This window comes from Botryllus schlosseri, chromosome 6 (genome assembly GCF_051294905.1).
Source record: "Botryllus schlosseri isolate E-star chromosome 6, Bs_hap1, whole genome shotgun sequence".
NCBI classification, from domain to species: domain Eukaryota; kingdom Metazoa; phylum Chordata; class Ascidiacea; order Stolidobranchia; family Styelidae; genus Botryllus; species Botryllus schlosseri.
Window position 1 is genome coordinate 5,720,202 of NC_137241.1, and position 15,789 is coordinate 5,735,990.

At 39.6% G+C, this 15,789-nt stretch overlaps 1 protein-coding gene across 1 annotated transcript; it reads right to left on the reverse strand.

Annotated features, from left to right (window-relative positions):
• Window positions 1–680: 680 nt before the first annotated feature.
• Window positions 681–15,034, reverse strand: LOC145440552 (melatonin receptor type 1A-A-like). The gene is made up of 7 exons (XM_080318181.1): window positions 14,427–15,034; window positions 7,020–7,163; window positions 6,130–6,278; window positions 5,934–6,068; window positions 4,221–4,349; window positions 952–1,180; window positions 681–880 (listed from the first exon to the last, which is right to left on the reverse strand). Exons 1-7 carry the CDS (start codon window positions 14,553–14,555, stop codon window positions 722–724), a joined length of 1,074 nt encoding a protein of 357 aa, XP_080174307.1. The 5' UTR covers window positions 14,556–15,034; the 3' UTR covers window positions 681–721.
• Between the last annotated feature and the right edge of the window lie 755 nt (window positions 15,035–15,789).

The window sequence follows — 15,789 nt, forward strand, 5'->3', positions numbered from 1 at the left end:
CTCACGCACGCACGAAGTTACTACATATCTACCTACAATTGAAGGCAGTCCTACGTATGGATGGAAAATGCATAACTACTACATCAATAACGGAATGATGTATTTGCGCCGCATTACCTCTTGGCCTTCGCAGCTTCACCACTGTCGGATTGTTGGCCAACAATTAATGAGACAAATTCATCTGTCTCACATGGCTGTTGTTCCTCCGCGCCGTCATAGTATGTGGTAAAGCCTAATTTCACATTCCTTGGCGTTTTGACGGAGTTCTATTGCTCTGACATGATTAGAGTGTAGATTTCTCCGATAATAGCATTCGATTAATAAAAGTAAAATTTAATTATAAATTCGGAGCTGGTTATGATCAATTGCGCCATCACGGGCGTGGGTTGACTCGTCTATGTGCCTCACGCTATCTCATCTCCTTTTGTTCTATATTTTCGATCATTAAAGGTGCAGACTGCGTGATTTTGTGTGTCAAAATGTTCCCAATTACTCATTCAGGAATATCGATAGAAGATACCAATAATCATTGGACGTCTTCACAATTTTATGTAACTCATCCTGACGACAGTTGATGCACCGCCTCACCGCCTCTCCGTAGGCTACTGCCTCACGTCATTGGTGTCATACTAGGATACACGGCGCACACTTTTGTCGTGAGATCGTGAATTACACCAGTATTGAAAATTGACAACTATATTAAATTATTTGAACTTTCATTTCATCGAAGAATGACACGAGACGATTCGTCTGATCTGTTCTCCTGGCAATGGAAAATAACACGGAAAAACTTTTTGTATCGTCTCTTGAACGACGGGTTGAGAACACCGTAAATTACGAAGTTCAAACAAGAATTCGTTAGAGCGAGCCATACGAAGACCTGCCCAGAAGAAACAAGCTGTAAGCGATGCGACACGAACAGTTGATAAACGTGTCAATATACTGGCATACCTTCTTAGCTTGTGCCGTGACGCTCCCACGCGAAGCGACCAGTACATGGATCGCATACGGCGTCCAGCAAACGAAAAATACGACGGCTGCCGTGAGCAGCGTTATGGCCAGTCTTCGTTCTCTTCGTATAGATCGATTCGTTGAGTCGTTCGTGCTGGAAGCAGATGTTTGGGACAGAATGTGTCTCTCGCCAAGACTTCTAAGCCATTTTCCGTTGGATCGAACTTTTCTGAACAAAATTCAGACACAAGATGCACATTAAGTAATCATGATGAGGGAACATTTTCAAGTAGGTGCATACGTTCTAACATTCTGGAGCGAGGACCAATACTGGGCGGAAATTTGGTGTTACCAGCGATAGGTCGTTTGCTAAAGTGCATTAAAACATGATGCTAATGAAATGAACATTGAACAACAGAACTTTGTTACTTGTGCAATGATACTTGTGCAGAATCGATGAGCACGACTTCAAATCCATGTAACGATTGTCTTGATATTAGTGTAACTATCGTTTTAGGTGGAGTATAAATGCATGTCACAGCCCAGCCACACATTCCTTCCGGCGTTACGGAAGATTCATGTGCCGAAATCTCCCATCACTCCATCAGACAACAAAGGGCGTACATTGTACAGTTGCTTGATAAAATCGAGACTGGAAAGAACCGCCGGTGTCAAGATAACGCGCATTCACGCATTTAAGAACAATTTAAACTGCGCATCGCATGAACCCTGCCAGAACTAGAAAATTGATGAGTGAAGTACATTTCTTGATTAATGTAGCGCTTGTAAAGTTAACGAAGCTTTCACAGCCCATTGGGCCATATTTGGTGAAACGATTGTTGATTTGCAATGCTCTATCCTATTCTCTACCATAGTTATTGACGATTACCCGTGCTGGTTACCGACAAGATAGCGTAATGGTGGAGGATTGGAAAGGACATTCATTTTTGTTCTTGATGTATTTGCGGCAAGTACACCGACTCATGCTAGCGTTCGGCTTCTTGATCGGTAGATCGTGGGTTTGATCCCTCCGTCCGGGTCAGACCAAAGACGTGATTAGCAGAGGTGGTCAGTAACGAAGTACTTCTACTTTTTTGAAGTACTCAAGTAGCTTTACTCTACTTCTGGTACTTACTCAAGTAGATATTTTTTCGCTACTTCGACTTCTACTTCGTAATATTTTGTGAGTTACTTACTTACTTTTCGCTATTTTCAGTTTGTCAAGTAGAAGTAGTTTTAATCTCCCAATAAGAAAGATAGCCAAAGGAATTTTGGGGCTGTTTTCACGTAGTACCAACATTTAATTTTCATGAAAGTCATGTAATATCCAGAATTTTCGTTGCGCTTTGCGCACAGTGGAGTGCCAAATATGCTTTAACAAAAGTATCGCTGAATATAATTTAGATACCGGGTTGTGTGCTTCCGTTCACACCGCATTGTCGCCTTTATCAAATATTTCATCACCAAGTATGGCCCCCCATAACGTTTGAAACTATATCGTTTCGCAATCTAGCAATTACCTATTATACCTAGCAGCCCATGACGTGTCCTAATCTGAAAAAGTGGAATTTGACTTTTTTTTAACGTTAGACCTGTTTTCGCAGACCGCCGTTGAAACTTTCTGGACAAATGACATGAAATATATATTCCGCTTTTTAGAAGTAGTATTTGTATTTTTGTTTCAATTACGAGTATTATACGTTGAATTCTAATTATACTTTCAGTTCTTTTGTCTGAAAAACATACATTTTGAAGTATAAAAGCAAGAGTAGTATTGCCTTATATTTTCCAAAAATAAAGCTATACACAATAAGACATGCATTTTTACGATCTGCCATACTTTTAATTAACGTATACTAATCGCGCAAAATGTTAAAGCCATATCCGATACACCTTCTCTGAACTGCTCTTCGATTGAGCTAGGGGCCCTCTAATATGGGGGAGGGCGCCATCATCTTCTCTAAAACGGGGTGTTCGAGTAAACACGATTAGTATCGCATCAATACTATCATTTACATCTCATGATGTGGACGACTGCTTATTCTGTCAAAAATTGACACCTCCTGGGATGCATCAATATGAATAAAGCTCTCTACACCTTCCGCATAGCTGCATTTGCAGCTTTTGGCATTCCATGCGAGCGAATTACGATCGTTTTCACAACTACTTACTTACTTGAGTAGATTTAAAGTCAGTCAATTCTACTTCTACTTCAAGTAGTTTTAGGTTGCTTATGAAAGAAGTACTTCTACTCGTACTTAAGAAGATTTTTTCGTCGCCATTTTTTCTTCTACTTGAGTAGATTTCTTGACTACTTTGACCACCTCTGGTGATTAGTACCACCCTCCCGCTTGGTGCTCAGCATTGTACGGGAATAGCATGGAGGGTTGGTGCAAACCTTACAAGGTTATATATGCAGTATGCACCTTCCTTGTCCATCGGCGTGTGCAGTGTGCACATCATGCACTCATGGTATATGCACAGGACCGTAACAAATCTTAACTCACAAGAGGTGGTGAAAAATATATCAGTCTGGTTTATCACCCTATAGGGAGCTCAAGACCAACTCTGTTTTTTTGGAGGGGGGGGGTGACGAAGTGCTGTTTCGGCCCCGGGTATGCATTTGCACAGATCCTGTGTATTTATATCATAAGTTGGTGTATATGCCGCAAAAACATCAAGGACAAAATATTCTATACGTCCTATTCCTGGCGAGTGTCAGTCGAAAATATGCGGGTTTATTTCAACATGCATATTCAATTCTATAATGAAGTTCTGCACCACTAGAAGCTCCAGAACCCATCGTGTTTGAAATTGTTGATTAAGCTACTCTTTGGACTGGATATGATGGTCAAATAATTGGTGAATCTGCCTGACACAATTCGAAAACTCGAATCGCCCGCCATAGCCCCAATTCAAGAGGCTTCCGTAATCCGTCTATGAGGATGACTTAACATTTCTGTATATCGAACATAGGCCTACCATATGACCTATTTTACGAAGATTTGTCCTCTTTTCTCCAGAAAAATGAATGGCGAAGTACCTGTGAAAAGGCTGTGTTTACGTCCGGGTAATTGCTGTCGAAAAGGCGACATTAATTTAACTCAATGTTTGGCGAAAACCCTACAACTATCGGGACACAATGAATCCAAGTCAAGTTCAAAATGTGCACTCTCAGTATTAGTATAGACTAAATGTACCATAATTCAATACTATCTATCAATAGAGGTAAAACAAATAATATATGTAAATAACATTCACTAACTGACCTGCACACTTGATAATAGCAGTACACAATTATTCCCAAAGGGATAAATATGGTGGTCGTGATGAGAAATACTGCGAACGAAAGCGACGCGAGATCGTGCCACCCGCAAACCAGTGATTTATCATCGTATCTGAAATAGTAATAAATGGACTTGTTAAGAGGCAATAGAGACCGCAGACTACGTCCTTGTGACATTTAATAAAATGTTACTCCCGAGCAGACTTTGACAACTAGGTAATTTTAGTTGTCCAGTTAGAGTATTAGAGCAAAGTGTCGTTAATATAATTCTAATCTAATTTGTGAAATGTTTCTATGCCGTAATATCAATTAATCTAGGAGGATATCGAAACGACTGATGGTTTATCACCCTTTGGGGGGCGCAAGACCAACGAAGTGCTGTTTCGGTCCTGATAGAGAGCACAGCGTCTTACTGCCGAAAAGTCTTTTTTTTTAAGTGGTTGTTAATCTGTGTGGCCTATTTTATCTCGATATTGAATTTATGCGGCCCGTACGAAATTTGAAAAGTGGCCCGCGACCTGTTTTGAGTTGGCGACCCCTGGATTAGAGAGGAATGCCGGTAATCTAATTGTAATCTAATTTGTTAAGTGTCTCTTTGCTCCAATTCTAATTCTCATCTAATTTGTGACATTTTTCTACGCTCTAATTTTAGTTCTAATCTAATTTCTAGTATTCTTGAAAACGGTACAGGATAACCACGTAGTGCGAAACGAGACAAGAGATTTGAGATAAGCATGGGAATGAAATTTGATTTGATATGGAATGAACTTGATTCAATTTACAAGTTTTCGCGAATTCAGTAATTCTAATTCTGATGTAATTTGGAAAAACTGCGTAGCTATAATTTTAATTCTAATCTAATTAAAAAAAAAAAACTGTGTAGCTATAATTCTAATTCTAATCTCCTTTGGAAAGTCTCACGAGATACTCTTGGCACTGAATCGTACAACTCTGACAAATAACGTGTTTAGCTGTTCACATTATAACTCTTGTGTGCATTGCCGTAACGATACGATTGAGACCCCAAATGGGGGCGTAGTTCGGGTGGGGTTAAAACAATTTTTAAGCCTTGGCGTCACAAATATTCAATTGTGACGCCATATAGTGTTGACATTGAAAATATAGGGTAAGATATAGCTCCTTTGACGAAATATCTGTACTATTGCTGTTGAACCGACTATTTTGAGGGTTCCAACCAGCATCCCATATCGATATACGTCGTCTATATCGGGTGATAATTGTCCGTAGGCTCATAAAACATGTTTTTTGGAAAGTATTTACACAATTATGGCATAATTTTACAACTTAAAAACAACTTTTTTAAAAGGCCCTTGTTTAAAACACTGTTTAAAACATGTTTTAAACAAAGTGTTTTAAAACACCGTTCATTTCAAATGCAACCCTACTTGCGTCCATAGGTTCCCGACCCCTGGCGTAGATCAACACTCAGGCACTGGCAGAGATTCTGGAGTCGACCGTGGCTGGATCCGAACCCGCAACATATTGATTTAGCACTAGCAGCCGTGGAACGTATGTATCACTTGGCTGTGCATTTCTCCGAATGGCAATTCTTGTGCCAGGGTTATATTATACTACACAGTACATATTCATTATTGGAAAATTTCGCCACATGTCGGCTCGGATTTTCCACCGCGCATGCATATGCTATACTCCAGTATCAAAAGAATATACTCACGCTATCTTTCCCCATCCAAGCAAGGTGGGTAAGTTGATGAGCATGGAGTAGATCCAGCTGATTACGACGAGGTAAATTCCGAATTTCTTCGTAAACCAACGACGATACGCTGCGACTCTTAAAACAGCGCAATACCTGGCGATAGCATCACACTATATAATTAAACCCGCGTTGGAATACATCAATTCCATGTCACCTGTTTACCGCAATTAGCGTCATGTTTGCGATTGAACATACGCATGCAGAATTCAGCAGATATCCGAGCGCTTGACACGAAGCGTCATTAATAATTCGATGCCCAATTATAATCGTTGCTGCTGCTGTAGGAAGCGGAACAGCACATATCTGATATGTAACAGATGTCAAATGTTTGTACGACGTATGATCCAAATACGCGAACAAGGGAACTAACATGGCATAAAAGTTGGTAGTCTTATGTGGGCTTTACAATTGACAATATGCTACATTAAGTGAAGTCGTATGTCCTTCAAAACTACCCTGCAAATTCCCATTTTCCGCTACAAAATACACCCTAATACATTGTAGTCAAGATGGAGATTTTAAATAATGACCTTTATATCATATTGAGATATCCCCAACAGATTAATGCAAAGTTTAACCGAATGAAATGTTACGGCTGTGATAAACAAAATTTTATGGTGGTGATACGTTTCTTTTCCCGCGTATCGGCCTTTGACTGATAAGCCACTGTATACACGAGACGTTAAGTAAGACCGCGATAGCCATTGCAGTGATAACTCATAAAAGAGTATTTCGCCTATTGAGTTTCCGAACATCTGCCACCGTAGATGTAACAAACCTACCCTTTAATCATGACGAATGCCATTACGATGATAAGTGCGATAACGTTGTTGCTAACACAAAGGCAGTAGTCTACTAAAGTCTAGTGACTATAAAGAGTTATCGATTTTGCTAGTTTGGATTAAAGCTACCGAAAAGTTGGATTACTTTTTGTGATACGATAAGCTGGGGGTAAAGTGATTAAATACAGCACATTCTATCTTCTGCATACTACATGCTACTCAAAACAAAAATGTCAGAGCGAAAGCAACACGGCTGACTTACCACAAAGTCAGCTGCAGCGAGATTGATAACGAATATATTTCCACAGGAATGAGTCTTTTTGTCAACGATTATTGAAAATATAACAATCAAATTTCCGAATGTTCCGAGGATGATGACGATCACGATGTAACATAAGTCAATATTCTGAAAAACAAACTCGCGCTCGTTAAAAATCCCTAGTCGGCCAGTTCAGTTATAGTACGAGGTTGATCTAAAACAGTGGTTCCCAACCTTTTTGCACCCACGTACCACTTCGAGGTTTTATGCAGTGCTCGCGTACCACCTACATAATTTACGCACGCCGTAGGGCGTAAGTGGTCAAAATGTTTTCACCATTTATGACGTCATACTGACGTATTTGCGCTATGTGAGGTGTAATAACTAGGGCGACTTTTTACCTAAAAATCGGAGGATTTTGACCCATAAAAAATTTGATTTTGACCAAATTTTGACTTCCCATACGCAAATTAGGTGTTTTCGCACATAATGTAAAATTGTACTACTTATACTCATTTCTGGTAGGGACTGTCTGTCCTTACGAAAAAGCGTTTTTGACCTAAAAACTGACAAATTTTGACATGAAAAAACTTTATTTTAACGATATTTGTCCCAGTAGTTACACCAGGTATTATGGTAGAGTTAATTAAGATTAGTTGAGTGCAACGAAAGATACTTTCTTACATTCTCGGGTAGAAAGAGTCTGTCCTTACTGAGTAGCTTGCCAAGATGGAGAAATATCGTTTAACAGGAGTAGTTGTTGGCTGACAACACTAAAGCTGCGTGTACACTGATGGTGACACAACATGTGGCTTCATACTGACAATGTTGTCCTGCATCACAATTTTTCATCATGCGCTTCTTGAAAATATAACCATGCAATGTCAAGCAGTATTGCTGCAGTTAGGATATCGCGGTACCTTGAGCATAACACACACCATATCAATTGTCAACCTATTTGTTTCGTTTGACAATTCATGATCCACGATGAGCAGACAATGGGTCGCCTACAGCGGTATAGGCCTATAAAGTGGGCTACAAGCTGTAAAATGTCAAAATCTACGATACAAACGAAATAGAGAGGTCCAAAAAATTTTGACTTTGTAAACAATTTTGACAACTTTTTGACTTAACGCTCAATTTTGTAAAGCAAAATCGCCTTAGTAATAACAAATTTTATTAAACTATACATTATCAGCCCGGGCTGATGAGATGCATGAAATTGTTTTTTCACCACTAGTCAAAAACTTTAAAAAATTATAAATCAACCCAACTGAACTAATACCTTCCTTCGGTCGAAAAAAAAAACAGAATCTACTCACGTACCACCTGGAAGACCTTCGCGTACCACTAGTGGTACGCGTACCACAGGTTGGGAACCACTGATCTAAAATATTTTATTTCCATTTCATTAACGACAAAAAATGAGATGCTGCATAATCCTACTGTCGATGTAGACAACGCCAAATTACGAAGAAATCGCAACATTCATGATACAGGAAATAACATCTACGATGAATTTATTATTATTCCGGTTATTTTTATGTAGAGCCTGTTTATATGACGACACGACTCGGGTAGTTGGCTCAAATCGGACAAAAATCCAAAACAACATATATTTTCATGATCAATAAATGTAATAGAACACGGGACATTGCAATGATTATTTAGACCACAAGTCAGACCAGGACAACTAGAAAATATTCAGCTTTTCCAAATTAAATTAGGATTATAGCTACAAAGGTATTTTCCAAATTAGACTAGAATTATAATTATAACTACGCAGTTTTTCAAATTGGATTTTAACTACCGAACTTTAGTTCATATCAAATTAGAGGTCATTCTCGGAAGCATAAGAATAGCAGATGTCGGTACACTGTACAGCGTGCTTGGCTCGTTTCTAGAGGTGGTCAAAGTAGTCAAGAAAGCTACTCAAGTAGAAGTAGAAGTAGCGGCGAAAAAATCTACTCAAGTACGAGTAGAAGTACTTCTTCCATGAGCAACCTAAAACTACTTGAAGTAGAATTAGAATTTACTGACGTTAAATCTACTCAAGTAAGTAAGTAGTTTTGAAAACAGTCTTAATTCGTTCGCATAGAATAGACCAGTGGTTCTTAGCCTTTTTTCGTCCAGCGCCCCCTTTCAAAAATTGCCGTGCTCTAGCGCCCCCCCCACCACATACTTTAAGGACTATAATTAAAACAATGGGTAAGAAGCAGGCCCGTACCGGCACTTCGTCAACACCCTTCATAAAGAAACGTTGGACTTGAGCGCCCCGTATGGTGATAAACCAAACTTCTAGGTCGCTTCGTCCCCAAGACCCCCATCGTGAGATTTCGATGGTCAGCGAAGTATATGTGGTCTGGTCGCGCAAGGAGCGACAAGTTTCTATAATGCATGAACGAATCGGTCAAGAGTATTTGTAATTGCTTATAGATGTATACATATCGCTAAAAAAATTATCCTCTCAGCCCGCGTAATCAGATTTGCCGCTAGCGCTGAGTGAGGCGTTCGGGCTGGACTTTTGGTACAATTACTTTGCTACAAGTGGTTATTTTGTGACCTATGTCCGCTATATGGTCAAAACATATTATTTAAATCGCATAAACGTACTAAACTAAAAGAAGCACATGATTCAAAAGTGGTATTTCTTCACTGGAAAATAATTTTTCTTCAAGGGATGTTATTTGTCCTGCGGGGTTCAGATTTGCCACGATAGAATAATTCGGTACGAGCCATTCAAGCACCTATGGACAATTAGATATATTTATATCGAAGTTTACGGTCAACATAAGGGAAATCCTTTTCGATTAAGGTTTTCTCGCTGACGATCTTTTTTGCACACTTCTTGGGGTCCCGTATTGGCCCATACTTCGTATGTCTTCATGCATCGTAGCGTGATAATGGCCGACGCCGTAATGCCTATTTCAATTTTCTATAAATCATGCGTATTTTTTCGTGGTGGAAGGGGACCCAATAAACAAAAATTTGGCAACGCGAAATAAATTGACAACAGATGCATAAATTGTCAAAAACTGATGTTAAATAATTTATGTTAATTCAATGCAGCAGTTAGCGTCCTGGTAAGAGGTAAAAGTTCGGTCGGTGTGTTCGGGTTGAGACTTTACTATTGGGAATATTTCACACTTCAATCGCGACCAAGGACCACTCAACTAATAAACGATATAAAAATTGTATGTGGTATATTCGGTTCAAATCAAGGTTGTTATAACAGCCATCTGGTACGGGTGGTTCGAGCCAGATGTACACAACCCGAATTCACATCTGCGATTGGTAATACGTGGAATTATTGTATTGGGTTTTGTTTTAGTGCTTTGTGTGACTAAATCAAATGAGTATGGGACGGAGATATCAGCTCAAATTGAATTTAGTACTGCACGAAGTTATTAACCTTAACAATAATGTATTCCAAACAAAGCGATCAAAAATTCTCGAGATTTGTTAGTTTGCACTAAAAACTCATTCATGATATGTCCTACTACTGCGCGGTCTACTTCCAAACCATTCTCCTTCAGCGCCCCCATACCGCCCCCCTGAGCCCAGCGCCCCCCATATCGCCCCCTGAGCGTTTCCACCCCCTTCAAACTCCAAATCGCCCCTTGGGGGGCGCTGGAGGCAAGGTTAAGAACCACTGGAATAGACTGTCAAAAGCTGCAAATTGAGCTATGCAGAAGGCGAAGAGAGCTTGATTCGTATTGATGCAGCTCAGGAGGCAGGAGGTAGCAATTTTCAACAAAATAAGCATTCTTTTTCATCATGGGATGCAAATTAAAGTATTGATATGGAAATAAGATACCAACCCTTTGTTTACTAGAAGACCCCGTTTTAGAGAATATCATGGCATGGCGCCCTACCACGTATTATGAGGCCTCAAGTTTAGGCGAAGAGCAATACGGATAAATTGTATCGGATCGGTTTCAACACTTTGCGCGATAAGTATACGTTAATAACAAATATTGTGGTTCGTAAAATTTATATTTAGTGTAGATTTATTTTCGGAAAATAGAGGCATTACTACACTTGCTTTTATGCTTCAGCATTGTTCTGCAGACAAAAGAACTGAAAGTAATTAGAACTCAAAGTATGATACTCCGAATATCATACTCGGAATTGAAAGTGGAATACAAATACCACTTATAAAAAGCGGAAAATATATTTCATGTCTTTTGTCCACAAAGCTTCAAGTGTGGTCTGCTAAAATAGGTGTAACGTTCCAAAAAGTTGGATTTTTCAGATTAGCAGGACACGTCATGGGCTGCTACATAACGATATAGGATACGTAACTGCTAGATCGCGAAACGGTAGTTTCAAACGTTATGGTGATGGGCCATTTTTACTGTGATGAAATATTTGATATGGGCGACAATGCGGAATGAGCGGAACCATAAACAATCCGGTACCTAAATTATATCCACTGATACTTTCATGAAAACATATTTATCACTTGATAACTACTGTGCGCGAAGCGCAACAAAATTTCTGGGCTTTATTTGACTTTTTTGAATATTAAATGTTGGTACTCCGTGAAAACAGCCCCGAAATTCCTCGGGCTATCTTTCGTATTGGGGGGTTAAATTACTTCTACTTGACAAACTGAAAGTAGCGAAAAGTAAGTAAGTAGATCACAAAATATTACGAAGTAGAAGTAGAAGTAGAGAAAATCAGATCTACTTGAGTAAGTACCAGAAGTAGAGAAAAATACTAGAGTACTTCCAAAAAGTAGAAGTACTTCGTTACTGAACACCTCTGCTCGTTTCAGACTATATAAATTCTCGTGTGGCATTTTCACGAAAAAGGGAGATTAGATTAGAATCAGGACAGTAACTGCCGCACCCGAGGCCCGAGCTCGAAGGGGGGCCAAAATTATTTCGTGAATTGACATAAATTATGAAGCATTTCTTTGAAAATTTTTCCAACTTTTTCAAAATATTTTCGCGCCTCGCGCGATACAATGTTGCCAGATATCTTGGTGTTTGGGTACCCTTCCCCTAACAAAACAATACGCATTACCACGCCACGACGCACCAAGATACATGAAGTTATAGGCCATGTAACATGCGACTCCGGGAAGTGTGCCAGAGCGAGACGACCTTGGCCAAAAATGACTGCCCTTGTGTTGACAGAAACCTTCGATAATACAATGTTTTATTGTCCATGACCTTCTAACTGGCAGGCGCCGAATGCTCCTGTTCTGGCGATCTGAACCCCACGAGGCAAATGCCCTCCCGCAGAGAAAAATTATCAGCCAGTAAAGAAATACCAATTTGAAATCGTGCTCGTCTTTTAGTTTAGTATGTTTGGGCTATTTTAATACCTTTTGACATAGCAGATATAGGAGGTCACGAAATACCATCATGTAACGAAGTCATTCTCCAATGGGTGCGCCCAAAGATGTTTAAATACTTTTTAGGGGTCCTACCTTTTCCAACACACCTCACTCAGCTCTATTAACGGTAAATCTGATTACTTGAAAAGTGAAAGGATAAAAAATTGATAGCGATCTATATGTAATTCCCGATCATATTATTGAAATTGAATTATTGAAAATTTTCGCGCGTTTAGGCGGTATCAGCTACCTCACTAGACAGCATACCCAATGTACGTTCGATTTATCACCCTATGGGAGCCCAGGACCAACGTTTGTTTTGGGGGGGGGGGGCGGGGGGCTGACGAAATGCTGTTACGGACTTGAAGAATTAAAATTAGAGGGCAATCAGGGGTAGGCAATTATTTTCCTCCGCGGGCCAAATGAGAAGTGGAAAATAAGTTGGCGGGCCGAGTGAAAAATTTTAGCTATATTTTACAGCTTATTTTAATTTTATTACCAAATTACATTGTTAGTAAATGCTGCTCATTGAAAGCGTTGATATTACGTAACGAGAAACTGACGGTTAATTTTAAAAAATATCCATTTACCGTCAAGATTGGAAACAGTGTTAAACATGATCCATTTTTAACTCTCTTTAAATCCCTATCCACGTTCTTATATTGAGACTATAAAACAGTGGTTCTCAAGCTTTTTTAGGCACGCCTTCCTTTATGATAGTGAAAAATTTCACGCCCCTTTATCATGATATTACAAAATATAAAAAAAAGTGTAATCAGAATGCTAGCAATCCCAACGGATGGTATGATGGCATGGAAGGTTCTGGCTGTTGATGAGATAATTCTGAAATATCAAAGTGGGAGAATACACAGAGCAAAAACGATATGCCGGGGGTAAATCACGTGGAGCGTGAATATTTCTTTCATTAGACTTCGGATTCGCGCCATCCTTCTGATGCCTTAACGCCACCCAGTTCGAGAACCACTGCACTGAAATGTATATGCAATAGTACAAAGCTTGTTTTCTTGGTCGCTACCTTCCGAGCAGTGTGCAGCTTAAATAGCCCTGCAGTTTTTCTGAACCTTGCCCTCCCTTGACCGAGTGTTTCGTGTTTTTGTCATAAAACCGACTGTAATAAATATCCTTAATCTCGACATGCTCGGCAAATACTAAAAGGATGGGTTTACCCCTGACTCCAGTATACAAATATTCAGTACTCTAGTCAAAACCTAAACCGTCTATGAATTTCAGTTTCCGGATTTCTTTTTTTGGCATGCCCGTAATCCTTCATGGGTGATAGATATGATGAGTCATATAGTGACATAGTGATATCACAGTGACAATGGCAACGAAGAAGGTTTGAACTAAACTATATGGAAAGAGTGATGTCTTGTTACTTCAATTTTTACACATACGTTGCAACTTGCAACATTACCTTTATTTTGAATCTGGATTACGCATTCGAGGTTCGTAGGGAGCGAAATCGTAGCATATTAATGGACAGGCTTCAAAGTAAACGAATTTCCTGTTCAGTTGATACAGCCTATGGTTTTAGTCGTTCAAAAACCAAGTTTTATGTTTTCAATTCCAAGCAACCTTTTGCGGGCCGCACTTCTCCCAGGTCTGGTCTAATTAGACAACTAATTATCTAGTTGTCCGAGTCTGTCTCAAGGAAAGAATGACGTAACGTCATAATGCTATCCATCCAAAATTGGGAAGGCAAAGAATGCAATGCAATCCCTCACGTTGCTACGACACAAACACTGCATGGGCTATACAGAAACTTTATTTACGGCTTGTGAACGTAGCTCACAGGATGCCGCTGCGTATCACACTTTCCAATCGTCCCACACGTCATGTATTTTCAAATCGATAAACTCCTACTTATATGATAATCACAAGATTCCCAGACTGATAGCCATGATGTGGATGGGTAATGTAACCCATTGCAACATGGGACGAGGGAGCGCACGCACGCTATTACGATATCAACATATTCCTCAATCAGAACTGGCATCAGAATCCTACCCACCGAACAACATACGCAGGCCAAAGTCGCATACCTTCCATTCTTCAGTAATGGTCTCCTCATATGTCGATGATGCGCCAATGTCTCCGAGGCGTATCCCGTCCGCATGGTTTTCTGTTCTATTTCCGATCCCAAAACTCTGATTAAATGCGAGATCCATCATATTTCTCCCTTGGTCGCATACATTTCTTTGTCCGACTTCACCACAAATCACTGACTAATGAGTTTCTTTTTCCCGAGTAACGTATATTCGTCGCTGTGCGTGCGAACAAACAAGTGCGCGAAATCCTTATAAACATTTGGAGGCGTATCTCGGTATCTTCGGCGCAACGGTTCGCTACTCTATGTTTTGCATTCTCCTTCGTAAAAGTCATCCATCATATACATATACGATTCTTATCGCATCTCCATCTAAATCAAGGGTGTAGCGATACAGCTCGAGTCTGAAGTTCTCTTTGATATTGCAGTTACTTTGACCACATACATGACGAATTAGTTGAATGTCATGTAGCAGTCAACTTATACTCCGGTCTTAACGAAAGGTCAGTCTTTATCTGTCAGAGATACCACAGCAAACTTGCGAGTGCCTTGGAATAACGCACCGAAGTCCATGTACAAGCTCTATTGTAGATATCCATCCAATGAGAAATCGCAAAAGTTTTGATGCGACTTCGATTCGCAAATCTTCACCAATGAAATCAACGCTTTCGACCCTAATACAAGCGAGACTGACCAGCGCATATAACCCGTCAAGAAGTATGGATTTTGGTGTTGAAAATAGCACAAATTTAAGTTGATTCATGTAGAACTGCAAATATTCGAGCTCTCTGGGGTATCGCATGTGAAAGCCGGGATACCCATAATTAGGGTTGCATTTAAAACGAAAATCAATTTAAAACAAGCATGTTTAAAACAAGGCCTTTGTTTAAAACATGTTTTTTTAAGCCATGATGTCACGAATTGTCAATTGTCGCGTCATGGTTGATTAACATTGACAACTGAAAATATAGGGTAAATATAGCTTCTTTGACAAAATATCCACGTACTGTAACTGTTGAAACCGACTATTTTGAGGGTTCCAACCATCCCATATCCATATTGTATACGGCGGCTACACCGGGTGGTAATTGTCCGTTGGCTCATACAACATGTTTTTTGGAAAGTATTTACACAATTATGGCATAATTTTACAACTTATAAAAAACACAATTTTGTTTTGTAAAAAGGCCTTTGTTTAAATCACTGTTTAAAACATGCAACCCTACCTATAATCCTTGATATCGGTGGTTACATTTATAGCCAATTTCAATATGGATAACAATATTGAAGAGGCGAGAATTATCTGGGATAGTTTTACTTCATTTGGAACACTCGGTGGCGATAAAGGAAATTCGACC